The sequence below is a fragment of the Natator depressus genome, chromosome 7 (genome assembly GCF_965152275.1).
Source record: "Natator depressus isolate rNatDep1 chromosome 7, rNatDep2.hap1, whole genome shotgun sequence".
Classification (NCBI taxonomy): Eukaryota; Metazoa; Chordata; order Testudines; family Cheloniidae; genus Natator; species Natator depressus.
The window spans coordinates 84,007,121-84,022,327 of NC_134240.1; the positions used below are offsets into that span (position 1 = coordinate 84,007,121).

Below are 15,207 nucleotides of genomic sequence, written 5' to 3' on the forward strand. Positions count from 1 at the left end.
GATTATTTCTTTTCAGCCACAGGCAAACAGCCCAGCAGGAATGGCCACCTCTGAATGTCCCCTTAATAAAATTCCCCAATTTCAACCAGGTGACCATGAATGATATCACTCTCCTGAGGATAACACAGAGATAAAGAACGGATGTTGCTTGAATGCCAGCAAACATTGGGACTACACGCTGCCATGTTTTCTTATGCAATGATTCCAGACTACGTGCCTGCCACAGGCCTGCCGTAGTAAAGTGTCCTACCATGGAGAACGCAATAAGGCTGCCCTCCCCTGAACCCTTTTGCAAAGGCTTTGGGAGTACCTCCAGGACAGCTTCATTGAGATGTCCCTGGAGGATTTCCACTCCATCCCCAGACACGTTAACAGACTTTTCCAGTAGCTGTAGTGGCCGCGAATGCATCCCAAGTCTTCAGGGCAAATTAATCATTAAACACGCTTGCTTTTAAACCATGTATTATATTTACACTCACCAGAGGTGCCTTCTCCGCCTTCAAGGTCCAGGAGCCCGGGTTGGGAGGGTACTGTCTCCAGGGTGATAAACAGTTCCTGGCTGTCAGGGAGAACAGTTTCTCCACTTGCCTGGTGTACGCTATCTTCAACCTCCCCCTCCTCATCATCTTCCTCAACCCCAAAATCCTCATCCCTGTTGCGTGAGACTCCCTTGCAGGAGTCCACGTACAGGTGTGGGGTAGTTGTAGGGGCACCTCCTAGAATTGCATGCAGCTCATCATAAAAGCGGCATGTCTGGGGCTCTGACCCCGAGTGGGCGTTTGCCTCTTGGGTTTTTTAGTAGGCTTGTCTGAGCTCCTTAAGTTTCACGTGGGACTGCTGTGGGTCCCTGTTATAGCCTCTGTCCTTCATACCCTTGGAGATTTTTTCAAATATTTTGGCATTTCGTCTTTTGGAACTGAGTTCTGATAGCACGGATTCGTCTCCCCATACAGTGATCAGATCCAGTACCTCCCATTCGGTCTATGCTGGAGGTCTTTTGCGATTCTGGGACTCCATGGTCACCTCTGCTGATGAAATCTGCACAGTCAACTGTGCTGATCAGCTTGCCATGCTGGCCAAACAGGAAATGAAATTCAAAAGTTCGCGGGGCTTTTCCTGTGTACCTGGCCAGTGCATCCGAGTTGAGAGTGCTCTCCAGAGCAGTCACAATGGAGCACTGTGGGATAGCTCCCAGAGGCCAATACCGTCGAACTGCATCCACACTACCCCAAATTCAACTTGGCGATGTCGATTTCAGTGTTAATCCCCTCGTTGGGGAGGAGTACAGAAATCGATTTTAAGAGCCCATTAAGTCGACAAAAATGGCTTCGTTGTGTGGACAGGTGCAGGGTTAAATCGATCTAATGCTGCTAAATTCAACCTAAACTCGTAGTGTAGACCAGGGCCATGTTCATTGCAAAGAACAGCCTGGAGGACTGTAAAAGCAGCTGAGAATAAAAAGGAGCCTACTGATTGTTAAGAGAATAAGAGAAAACAGGAGCTATCAGGGACCAGACCAGAGCCACAGAGCAGCCCAGAGCTGCCAAGCACCCATGGCAGAGGAAAGTACAGGGAGAAGGGAACCAGGCATCAGGAAATGTTGTGCTGGGTACAGGAGGAGAAATAGGCCACGTGGCAAAGAAGCAGGGGCCGAGGAGCAGACCAAAGAGCAGAACAGGAGATGTGAGGGGATATGAAATGCAGAGCAAAGTACACAGCGTTATTGACTGTTTTCCATAATGGACAAAACACATATTGCACCAAAGACAGTTAAAAATACTTATATATGTCTGCAACAGGGCGTGCGGACTCAGGCGCTAACTCAGCATCTTGTCACTCAAATCCCCACCTCTTTACATTAATTCAGCTCTGATTGAAAGACAGGAGACCAATTAACTGAGTGCTGATGCAGCTGAGGGGCTAATTGGGTGAAAATGCCCCCTAGCACCCAGGCCTATATAAGCAGACAGGAAGGACGTACAGGAGGAAGAGCTGAGAGCCTGAAGGAAGGCAGGAGTAAGTAGGACTGGTGGCGGCTGAGGCTATAGTACTAGTAGTAATAATTAATACTAGCCCCACCACCTGTTATATCATCAGCCTAGTAGTTACCTTTTGGCTCTAATTTTACCTTGAAGTTTCATCTGAAACTACAAGTGAAACCTTGTAGTGCCACATCTTCAGCCGGCTGGCAGAGGCATGGTACACCCACATTTTTTTTAATCTATCCTCTGAGCTATCACTTTCCCTCTTCTTCTCCTCCTGGCCCTGGGAACAACCCATATATCCCCTGCACCATCCTCATCCTCAGGCAGCCCAAGAAAAGAGTTTTGGTCTCCTTCATAGAGAATGCTGCAGCCTTCTGCCAAGCCACTCTGCACTCTGTGAAAACGTCTGGTTAAGGTAAGGGCGTCTTTCAGGCTACGGCATGCTCTGGAGTAGTGAGACATCTGCTGGTAGGAGTCAGCTCAATAAGGCAACTTTACAGAAATAGTAAAAAGTGACTCGGTACAATTCCCCCCTCGCTAAAAAGCAATTGCATATTCAGTTCTGTCCAAATAAACCACCACAATTCCACCACTACCACTAAGGGCTGTGCATATTTACAGCGCTATAAATTATTTATAACTTCATTTCCCTTTAATTGGAGGATCTGAGCCTCTTTGAATTGCAAAGCAGGCAAAGATTCACTTCCATCACTTCCTTACCTTTTAAAGGAGGGTGGGGGACTTGTTTTGCTTTAGAAGCATACGCATGTATTTTTTTTTTCATAGGTGGACACTCAAATGGCTCAATGTTGTTCTGACTAGTGTTGGCCAAATAGCAAGCAGATTGACTATGGATTTCTGAAATAAAGTTTTGTCCACCATTATTTCTGGAGTCATATTAGTCATAAGTATGTGAACATTTGCCTTGCTGTGGTGAAAAATTTTGTTAATCTTGAAAACTTGACAAACTTTAGCACTAGTGATTATTTTGAAAGTTTCTATGGAATGTGTGTTGTTCACTACTTACTAACAACAGGTTGTTAGTTAGAAAAACATTGGACAGGGTGGTCCAGCTGTACTTGGTCCTGCCTCAGCAGGAGAGGCTGGACTAGATGACCTCTTGAAGTCCCTTCCAGCCCTATATTTCTACAGTTCTATGATTAGTCTCCTGTTTTTAAAAGTTTCAGGCATCCAGTCAGAACTGACAAACTAAACCAATCATCTAGCTCACAAACTATCTATTGAAGGCAATTATTTGATTCCCCATCCCCAATTAGTGTGATATCTAAGTGCCCACAATCTTTAATGAATTTATCCTCAGAACACTTCTGTGAGGTAGGGAAGTCCTATGATCCCCATTTTACAGATGGGGAACTGAGGCACAGAGAGACTAAGAGCCTTTCTACACAGATTTCAGAGTAACAGCCGTGTTAGTCTGTATTCGCAAAAAGAAAAGGAGGACTTGTGGCACCTTAGAGACTAACCAATTTATTTGAGCATAAGCTTTCGTGAGCTACAGTGAGCTGTAGCTCATGAAAGCTTATGCTCAAATAAATTGGTTAGTCGCTAAGGTGCCACAAGTACTCCTTTTCTTTCTACACAGAGAAATTTACCATCATCATTTATACTGGTAAATTGCCCCTTGTAGACAAGCCCTAAGTGAACTACCCAAGATCGCTCAGGGAGACTATAGCAAAGTAGGGCATTTAACATGAGTCTTCAAGGCTAGCACCCTAACTGCTGAACCATCCTTCCCCTCACATCCCAGGAACAGACAAACTGAAGAGTTTAAAAACAGCCCCTAGGCTGAAATGTGTGTGTCCAAGCTATTTGGTGAAAACTTACAAATAGCAGATAATTGATTACCTTAATGTAAGTCACAGTGGATCTTGAACCCAGCCCTGTAAAGCTGTTAGACAGTAATCACCTCCACACTGCCACCCAGCAACAGCTGTAACCAGCTCACACTCCATGACCTGCTGTGGACATGGACCATGGGCAGTCCCGTCTCAAGGGATCTGACAGGCAGCAGCCTCATGGCTCCTCACCCTATATAAGCCCAAGGAGCGGCCCAGGAAGCAAGCAGAGAACACTGGATCTCTTGTAGCTGCCATGGCCGTTCCTGCTCTTGAACTCCTGGCTCTCACCTCAGCTTGATTTGGACCTTGCCTCCGGACCTGGCCCCTGACACATGACATGGACTCTGATGGTTGATATTAATCCCAGCCTGGAACTTAGCTATGAACCCCTCTACTACTCTCAGCATTGGGTTTGATGCTGCTCTGATCCTTGGTTCTAACTGCCCTTGTCAGGATCCTGACACCTGTTCTCAACACAGAAAATCTGTTTCGCTGGCCATTCCTTCATCAGGACTATACCTTTTCTCTCATGTTCACCGGCACAAGGGGAAGGAGTCACTCTGTGTCCAGTTGCTACCTGGGCAAAAAGGTGAGATAGTACTCAATCCCTTCGGACTCGGGGGTTAATGGATTCTGTGGGGCACTGTGCCACTAAAACACTGTTCCCTGGAGAAGGTGCAAGAGCTCACACTATCAGCTTGCAAGACCAGAAGAGGCTGCCGGAGATAAGTCTGATTTTTCTTGTTATTCAGTGTTGTGACTAAACCCTTCCCTTTGCCCAGTTGATAAATGAGAGTGGCTGCAGATACTGTAATTAATTGACCAGCTGTTTGCCTGTACATCCAGCAAGTGTTCCAGTAACCATGACAATGTTACTGGAACACCCCCCCACCCCCACCCCCACCACACACACACACTTTGCCCCTAACTAATAGAATCAGCCTCTTTGCGGCTGAACAGTAAGAGCTGGTGTGTAGAGAGTCTGAGGAGCAGAAGCTGAGCAGAGACAGAAGTCATGCACAGAGAATGCAAGAGGGCTGATGAGCTAACAACGTGTGCTTCATTCTCCAGCTGAACTGGAAACAGCTCCAAGAGCTCAGCTTGCAACTCTGATGGTGGGAAGAAATTTTTGGAGCTGTTTGAGTGAGAGGCCTGGAGCATTTTGCGATGTCTTAATCCCATAACAAAGACTATATCAAAGGGACTGAGCATTAGGAAGCATTTCAACAGATGTCTTTGTAAAAGGATTCTGATTCTTCCCTCCCCCCAAAAAAGCATTTTTGGAATAGCTGCAAATTCAATATCCACAAAATACTCCAAAATCCTGTGGATTTAACCAAGTCTCCAGCCTGGACTCCAGTCATCCTTAACTAATAACCCCATTGCTTTAACATAGTTCTTGCACTTGACTGTCTTCTTGGACTTGGACAAAAATATTACCTCCCTTCATCTCCTTCCTTGGAACTGGAGTAGACTGCCCTGAGGATTGAGAACCCTTGAACTCTATGGGAATTTTATGAGGGGAAAAAAGCTCCAATTCTGCAGGTATCTTTTGTGAGTTATCCTGAAGCTCTGAGAACCTGGGGTGAGTGGCTGAGTGCAGTGGATCAAGATAAAATTCATCACCACAGCAGAGTTGCTGCTCCCTCTCTGATAGCAGGAGGCTGCAGCTAGATAAAGAGAAACATAAAGGAGTGACTCTGATCTGAAGACTCCAGTCTACCTGCAAACAATACAACACTCCAATATACTGAAGCAAGAATCGGGGTCAGGCTGTGTCATGGAAGGTGAGGACATCCAGTTTCTATCTCCTTGTCAAATATATATTGCAGGTGTTCAATTCAGTTCTCTTAGGGCCTGATCTAAAGTCAATAGGAATCTTTTCACTGACTTCAGTGGGCTTTGGCTCAGTCTCTTATAGCGTAACTTATTATGGTATATTTGTCTTCTGTGAAATGTATGGGAAAGCTATTTAACACTGCAAAAAAGGAGAACGAGAGAAGGAGGAGAGGAAACATGCATTCTGTGGCTTCCACAACAACCATAACTGTGTGTGTGTGTGTGTGTGTGAGAGAGAGAGAGTTACTCTAGGCTGTTAATATTTAAGCCTTAATACCTAGTATAAGTTAAATTTAGTCAAGTTATAGTTGCAGTGGAAGCCATAACTTTGCATTTCCTAGCTCTTGTGGGTTTAGAAATATCTAAAAATTGCAATAATGTAGTTTTTTGCATTTAATTTAATTGCCATTTTAATAAAAGTACAGAGTAAAGAAAGGAGCCTTTTTTCCACCAGCTATCAAGGCTTCATACATATGTGGAACCACACATTTGATGAGAATACTATAGCTGATCCTTCTTAAAGTGAAGTCATTTTCTTCATAGAAAACTTTACCAGTTTGAAGATTCATGCTAAAGCAAATTTCAATTTACACACTGAAATGCATTGATATAATCTGGGGTCACATCACAGGTGACTAAAGTAGATTCCCCTGGATAAGCACATAACAGCTCACGCCTGGATAATCACACAAGGAGCCTGATCCAAACCCCCATGAAATTCAAGGAAAGACTTTAATTGACTTCAGAGGGCTGTGAATCAGGCTTGTCAGACACCCTTACATCAGCAAGGAAAATAACATGCCCAGGACCCTATTTTCAATATTCGCATTCCCCCCACAGATGACTCCCCCAACCGATCAAAATAAATGCTGGGGAAAGCATCCTTCCTGATTGAAGGCTACTTACGTGCCCAACTCAAACCCTTCAACTAGTGACCCTTCTGCCTGTGTTCCAACCCCAGCCTCACCTTGTCCCCTTCTGCATCTATCCCTCCATTCCCCCGGCTCCTGTCCCCTCCCCATCTGCTATTCTCCCCTGGTTCCTGTCCCTGCCTGTAGTCCTGCTCTTCCCCCTCACCACCACACACATTCCCGTCTTTCAATGGCTCCTGCTCTTCCCCCATCCCTGTCTTATGCCCCTCTCCCATGCTTGTTCCTGTCTTCTCCAACCAGTCTCTGACCTCTCTTGCTCCTGTCCCTTTTCCATGACCCCATTCTTCTCCTCTCTGCATTAGAGTCAGGCAGTTCCTTCCCTTTTCCTCCATGCTACCTGGGCAGCAGCACGGAAAACACCGAGAGCACACGAGAGTCTTCCTGTGCCTCACACCAACATGGCCCCCGGCAGCTGGAAGGAGGAATTGCAGAGAGAGAGAGACTCTTCAGAGGATTTAGCTGCCAAATTCTAACAAGTCTCTACTGAGCATGGTGTGAACTGAGATTTTTTTCAGTGATTATAATTTACCTAAATATGGCAAAATCTTCCTTGGGTTGGCAAAAGACACTTCCTTGACACCAAGGTGACTCCCCGGCCACATTTCAAGTCCCTGTTGCAAAGCACAGATTAGCTAGAGCTTCTCAACAAAATGTTTTATAGCAATTATTTTTAACAGGGGCAGAATAATATATTTTTACCATAATCTTGTTCTCAAAAATGGCTCAATCATTTTAGCTGAAATTTTCCAAAAAAAATGTCTGCCTTAAGCAGACAACTGGCATGGGAAATTTTACTCAAACACATAAAGTTTGGCCAAGGTCTAGCAACTGAACACCGTGTCTTGCAATGGAAAGTTTGAGGCCATGTTAACTATCGACATTACCTATTCTGATTAATGAAAGCTGCCTGACCAGAGATAGCTCAGACACAATCCAGTACCTTCTTCTGATTGGATGTGTAGTCTTTAAGCCAAGTTATACTCCACTGATCACACAGTGACACCAGAACAGCAGCCTGTATTGCTGCATCCTGCTGTTACTGAAAGCACATCCTCGGCATGCACAAACATGACAAGCAAATGCGCTGTAACTACTACAGCTCCTGAAAGTGTTGTTTGACTATGAAAAGAGACTATGTAGAAATGGTGCTTTCTTACTCAACCAGTCTCTTCCTTTTGTGTGAATTCTGAGTCGCGGGGGGGCATACTCTGCTGATGAATTTCAATTTGTGCTCCTACCAGCCCTGCAGAGGCAAAGGATGAGTGGTACAATGGCAGTATAGGGCCCTGGATTGGGACTCAAGAAAACTGGGTTCTATTCCTAGCTCTGTCACTGACTTGTACAACCTTGGGCAAGTCCCTTCATCTCCCTGTGCCTCTGTTTTTCCTCTCTCACTTTGTCTGCCTTGTCTACTTCGATTGTCAACTCTGAGACAAGACTATGTCTCACTATTTGTTTGCACAGTGCCTAACTCTATGGGGTTGTGGTCTCAGCTGGGGTCTTTAGGTGCTACTGTAATACAAACAGTGAGTTTATTCTGGTTTGAACATCTTCAACAGAATTAACCACTAAATACTGATCAGAATTTTAATCTTTAATGTTAGTGATACATGAGCCAGAAAGAGGAGCTGAACTTTAAGACTGCAGGTTGAGTTTGAGGAGCAGCATTTTTTTTTCGGGGGGGCAGGAGATGGGCTTAATACTTGTGAATTAAACAGCTTTGATGTAGAAATGATTGAACAACAATAAACATGGAACCCTATGGTGCCATTCTTACACTTTCCAGAGCAGACCTAAACTGGAAGCTTTTTGTTTGAGATCCAGAACTTCTCTTCAAGTGCAACTGCACCTTTGCTTCTACAGTCACTTAAAACAAAAGAAATCAAATGCTTTAACACACCAAGTACCATATATACTTATTTACTATTAATCATAATGAAGGAATGCAAAGGTGACGTGTTCCCTGTGGGAAGTTTATAGTTCGCATGCCACTTCACATATCTGGTTTATATTTTCCTTATTACATTTCATCTATAGACCAGGTAACATCTCTCATCACTGGTGATTGTCACATTTTCAAACAAACAAAACAAGGTCCTGGATCTTGAATTGCGTCTCCATGAGTTCAGGGCTCTGTCTTTATGGATGCAGTTGCGGGAGCAGACCAAGAAACTGAGTTTGCAAAGGCATCTTCAGTATGACCATGTGAGGTTCACCTTTTTGCCCTAGGGTCATTAGCTCTAACTCGGACATCATTCGTTATCATTGAGGAGATCTCAGGCCAAATAATGTTGTACAGGAGAGGCAGACAAGCAAAGGGTAAAAGAGAGCAATGGAAGAGAAAGTGTTTGGAATAACGATAAAAGAAACACTAATCAGGACAAGTCCCATTCAGAAAAGCTGTAAAGAAGCCTATTAATAGTAATTTGGAAGCTCAGAGGACACCAGCAACAGGAGAGGAATAAAATCACAATTAGAATAACTGAGTAGTTAAGAACTACAGAGGCTCAAGCAGGAAAACTCCAGGGCTGGATTTGAAGCCAGAATATCTCCAAAGTACAGACTGTTTGGACCTGGGGCTTGGGTTGGCCCCATCCTATAATTAATAACAATAAAATGCAAACGGTTTGCAGCCTCTATGAGCCTTCCTCTTTCCCCTAAGTGACCCAAGGGACACAGGACCCATCAGGTCATGACTATTAAGGGTGTATTAAAGTTAATCAAAGCCTATATCCATCAAAGTTTTGGAGCCTTCTGCACAGCTTCTCCTCTGCCTCCCCAAACAAGCTATTTTCCCCCAACCCTCCTCTACCTCCTCTATTTTCCCCCAACCCTCCTCCCCCTAGCCTGTAGGATGTGAATTTGTCTTTCTCCCAGTCTTAAGTGGAGATGAGTTGAAATCCAAATACACATTTGAAACTCCTAACTCTGGGGTTTCTGTGAAATTGGACTTGGTTCCAATCCATCCCTTATTTTGGGTTTACAAACCAAAACCACTGGCAATGAGGTTTACCAGCTCCCACTGCTTTTGCTAGTCAGTCTTTGATCATCCTCCCAAGAATGAGGCAACCCAGACAATCCAAGTCCACTGCATCAGGAAGTCAGTTTACAGCACTCGGCTGTATGCTGTACCACTCCCTGCTATTCTGCTTCCAATTAACTGCTGAGCCCAGGGCCCCTGCAAACTGTGGGCCCTGATCCCCAGTATCTTGCTCTAATCTGCACTTTACAGCTACTTCATCTTTGATTCTCTCAGTGAGAAGCAGACATCTAGGTCGTACCTGAAGATGCTGTTTTTGTAAGAACCTCCAGGGACTAGAACCTGGGTGAATTTGCAAAGTGCAAAGAATGGGCCTCACATTTTTTACATTTTCCACTCGGCTGAAAGTCAGCTGGGGTATGGGGGGGGGGGGTTGCAGTGGGATCTTGCTTCTATTTCTCAGCATAACCAAGACTGGTGGCGTTAGTCAAAATAGGTGAGACAAAAATGGCAGTAAGATGCCACTCATTTGTAGCTTTTTGTAGTTGGTAATAGCAAGACTTTGCAAGCGTTAATTAAATCATTGTGACATCTCTAGTAACGAGTGTGAATTTTGCAGGGATAATATCAGTTATGAATGATTTCTCGCCAAACCGTGTGAATCGTTCATGACATCTCTGTCAAATGTGTGTGTGGGCAGCAAATAATGAGCCAAGTGAAAATTGGTCAGTGATAGGGCAAGGGCACTGCAGTGCCTGGCCCTGATGGTCAAGAGAGCAACTCCTACTGAGCTTCCCGCTCCCCTCACACAGATCCTAAGGTGGAAGAGCTATAATAGTGATTACGTGGGGAGAAAGTCTTTGGGAAGGATGGGCTCTGCATCCAGGGGCCGTAGGACTGAATCTAACCCCAGCTTTCTATCAACTTCAATTTTGCGACCAATGTGGTCATCTTGTCAGGAATTTGATGGAGTGTGCACAGTCTCTCAAAGGTGAGAAAATATTCAGCAATATCAGTGGATTCATCATACTGTGGACATAGTCGCTCCCATATATGGATTGATGGGGAAGAATTGTTAGGGTTATTCGGTATATTCTGCTGAGCCCTTGCTTTCTCTATCTCCAGTGCACTTCCTCTCTTTTTCCCTCTCCTCCATTTCTTTTTTCTTTTGCCTCCATAGCTCTCCTGTGGGCAGCTTCTTCTGCCTCCACCCTGGCTTTTTCTGCCTCCCTAGCAGCTTTTTCTTTGGCTGGTTGTGCATCAATTTCCATCTGTCTGAGTTCTACCCGTCTTTCATGTTCCTTCTGTCTTTCCTCAGCTTCCAATCTGGCTAATTCCAGTTTCTGTTGGACATTGCTTTCTGTCATCCTAGCCTCTCTGTGTTTAACCTAGCTATACCCGAGAGTTAGAAAGGAAAAAAAACCTGTTTGTGAATTCCCAATTCACTGTGCTGTAACCTGATACCTTTGCCTCTGATAGCTGTTCTCAGCCTACAGAAAAATCCTTTTGTTAAAAAACTAACACTTCTGCCTCCAGACAAAGAGACAGAAAACCCTCTAGCTGCTCTCAGTAAAAAAAACAAAAAACAAAACAAACCCTCTTCAGGTCTGTGCTTTTGGTTCAAAATGATCTTTGGTTCAAAATGATCCCACTGCTCTGCCACCATGTCAGGGTTCCTTCCCCACTCTGAACTCTAGGGTACAGATGTGGGGACCCGCATGAAAGACCCCCTTAGCTTATTTTTACCAGCTTAAGTTAAAAACTTTCCCAAGGCACAAACTTCGTCTTGTTTTTGAACAGTATACTGTCACCACCAAGTGATTTAGACAAAGAACAGGGAAAGGACCACTTGGAGTTCCTATTTCCCCAAAATATCCCCCCAAGCCCTTACACCCCCTTTCCTGGGGTGGCTTGAGAATAAACAAGATGAGCACAGACCAGCCTTGGATTTTTAACACCCAAAAAACGCAATCAGATTCTTAAAAAACAGAACTTTATTAGTAGAACAAAAAAAAGATAAGAGAACAACTCTGTAAGATCAGAATGGAAGATAATCTTACAGGCAGTCAGATTCAAAACATAGAGAATCCCTCTAGGCAAAACCTTAAGTTACAAAAAGACACAAAACCAGGAATATACATTTCCTCCAGCACAGCGAATTTCACAAGCCAAAACAAAGAAAACCTAACGCATTTTCTAGCTAGATTACTTACTAACTTTACCGGAGTTGGAGGGCTTGCATCCTTGATCTGTTCCTGGCAGAGGTATCACACAGACAGACAAAAGCCTTTTCCCCCGCTCCAGATTTTGAAGTATCTTGTCCCCTCATTGGTCATTTTGGGTCAGGTGCCAGCCAGGTTACCCGAGCTTCTTAACCCTTTACAGATAAAAGGACTTTGCCTCTGGCCAGGAGGGATTTTATAACACTGTATACAGAAAGGTGGTTACCCTTCCCTTTATATTTATGACACTGGGGCTTTAATGAAAGCATCAAATAGCACAAGACTTGGCAACACTGATCTACCTATATCTCTTTTGAGCAATTTGAAGATAGAAATCCCTTCCCACTTTCTACAGTTTGTGACATTACAGGGAATCAAGCCAGTAATGCAGAAACTCTGTGCAAATATCTATTTCCTACACAAGAAGGCGGAGTTATACCAACTCTTAGAGACAAAACAGCAGGAACTTCTAGGGCAGATGTCAGTGGCAAATGTGGGCCTTCTCTCCCACATATTATTTTTTTTTTTGCGGGAGGGAGTGGAGAGGAGTGTCTATATTTTTGCTTCTTTATCTTCTTTTTTGTAGCTGACCGTTTCTGGATGAATTATATGTTGCTAGCTTTCAGGAGATAATGGTAAACAAACAAATTATAACCCAGTGGGCACTCTGATGCTATAAAGGTTTGCTGAACCCAGAATATCATTGGCAAGAGGCAGCAGCAGCAGTGTGCAGTGGAGTTTTAAATGCTGTGAAGGTCCAATAAGAGATCCAGTCTTTCTCTTTTGGATTTCCCCTTCTTCCCATCCTTACTCCAACACCTGTCAGCCACATCAAGAACATGCCAGTTTATTTCCTATTTCCAGTATCATTTGCAGATCACCTAACATAGGCAGCTTCAGAAACAATACCAGGAGGGTGATGTTAGAGAGAACTCCCCCCATGGGGGCCACTAAAACACCATGTAGATTTCCTGAAATTGGGGGCTAAGATATTAGCAATTCAGATCCACTGCATGGCAGTCTCCCTGCCTTTGGCAGTATCTTCTTTCTCATCCCTCAAAGATTGGAAAGGTTTTCTTGGCAATGTAAATGTGTGAAACTATATCAGAACTGAAAAAGTACAGTGGAGCAGCTCCAGAAGTTGATGGTTTCAGTCGTTTGTGTGGGCAAGTAGCCACATGATAAAACAACAGCCATACTTGGCACCCGTTGGCCCCCTTGTGGTAACCTCAGCAGAGAGACGAAAGACTGACTAGGCCTGAAGAATGAACTCCCTTCTTTCCTCTAAAAAAAGTCCCTCAAGATCAGAGAGGAGGCACATGGAGGGAAGCTAGTTGTCACTGTCACTGGTGGTTCTTGACCTGTTCTGTGAGTAAATACCAGACTGCAATCTCCACCTTTCACAGCTACTAAATTCACAAAAACCAAAGGGCAGGGAAATAGCTGCATTTAATTCAACAGAGAAGCCATCTTCCAGTGAATTGCATGAGATGGCACACTGTAATCATGAGCGCCGAGTGCTGTTAAAATACAAATACCCGACAACCTGATTGACAGAAAAAATTTATTAGCAGAGCAATTCAATTAATTCCTAAAAGCTGTTTTGACTCCCTCTCCCTTTGATACTTTTTTCTTTTGTGGGCTGTAGCGTTGAGTGTAGATTTGGCGGGCTGTGTTTCTCTGCAGCAAGTAGATTTCAGAAGAAAGCAGCAATTTGCTTTTCTTTTCTTCCCTATCATCATGAACATTTCTGAAGGGCAAAATATATGATAGGATGTCTGAAATAAGCATAACAGGAGGCTGTGGTGCTCTTATTCTCTCTTGTTACAACAACCCTCTTCCATTGGAGCTCTTGTCATGTACCATGGAGACTTGAAAAAAAGCTCATGAATTAATTAGAAGAATTTGTCAGTGTTGTTGTTTTTAATTTTGTGTGTTTCAAACTCAGTGCAACCAGCTGGTTTTTTTTCCCTCCATCTACTTAAATGTCATATATGATCCATGAAACTTTCATGCTAGAGTTACTGATTACAGTAAAAATAAAACCAGGCTCATCTAATTGCATTCTTCTAACCAGACATTCAGTAGCAAAAAGATCTGATCAAACTCACAAGTTAAATGCACTGGATTTATTAGAGATTATTTCATACAGGCGTAGGACACTCAACTGTAGGAGTGCAACATTGTTAGGGAAGATAAATCAAACCGGGCTTGTTTGCCCTGGGCTCCCAATTAGAAGAGATGTTGGGAACCCTGCACATAGCAGTAATTTAAATGAATAAGGAAGCTGACCAGGTATGGGATTAGACCACTATCTTGGACACAAGAAAGAGACAAAATAACATTAATATTCTCTACTTCTCCCATGCCTCTTGCTGTTGCTTTTTTTGACCCGCTTACAACTTCTTTGACACGGTTGGATCACGCTATTACTCAGGATCTTTCATATGTCCCTCCCAGCTTTTGGAGGGCCCCACTCCCCAACCCTTCTAGCAGCTCTCTGAATCCTCTGTGGCACTTATGACGGCTTTCTTATTCCTTTCTCCTTCATATAAGTACCCTTTTGATACTCTTGTTCTATTTGTTGGTCCCCAGTACAAAAGGAAACTATCATTACAGTGGTGTTTAAAATAGGAATGGGGAGAGTATAAACCAACTAACTTTATTTTGGTTAGGAAAATGACTAGCATATGTAAAAAATCACTTTTTTTTTTTAACTCAGTCTGTTCTCTGTGAGTTTTCCAAGCACACAATATATTCTCACTTATAGTCAAGCAACATCTTTTACTCCTGTTGGCACGGCAGAACCAATTCAGCCGCAGTATATTCTGCTTCATGTTTAGTATCATCAACACAATACTCAACTCAGCTCTCATTACAGAGGGTTAAAATGTGCCAGTGGGGTGATGCAGGACCACCCCTCCCCACAGGGAGAACTGCAGATACTCTGACTCAAGGAATAAAATGCTTCTTGGAGCTCCCCAGCGTGCAGAGAAGCATACAAAAAGGAGTTCAGGAGAGTTAGTAGTTTTTTAAAGAGACATTACTGATAGCACAAAAGCAAACTACCCCAATGCACAGGAAAGATAGGAAGTATGGTAAGAGGCCCCCATGGCTTAGATTGTCAATGACCTGAAACTCAAAAAAGAATCATACACGAAGTAGAAACTAGGTCAAACTACAAAGAATGAATACAAAAAACCAACACAAGCATATACAGACAAAATAAGAAAGGCCAAGGCACAAAACGAGGTTAAACTAGCAGGGATATATAAAGGGTGACAAAATACATGAGAAATTAAGAGAAAGACCAGGGACAGGATAGGCCCATTATTAGAAGAGGAGGGAAAGATAATAACAGAAAATGCAGTAATGGACGAAGTGTTAAAT

General features: G+C 43.7%; 1 protein-coding gene across 2 annotated transcripts in view; it reads left to right on the forward strand.

Annotated features, from left to right (window-relative positions):
• Positions 1 to 5,083: 5,083 nt before the first annotated feature.
• The window catches only part of PPA1 (inorganic pyrophosphatase 1), a 55,063-nt gene continuing 44,939 nt past the window's right edge, over positions 5,084 to 15,207 (forward strand). Inside the window, exon 1 of one of the 2 annotated variants that reach the window (XM_074958953.1) lies at positions 5,084 to 5,631. Coding sequence is in view for 1 of the 2 variants with exons in the window: in XM_074958952.1 (XP_074815053.1) it covers positions 5,625 to 5,631 (7 nt within the window). In the remaining variant the exon portion in view is untranslated. The remainder of the gene's footprint in view (positions 5,632 to 15,207) is intronic. The other variant, XM_074958952.1, reaches the window with a different exon arrangement.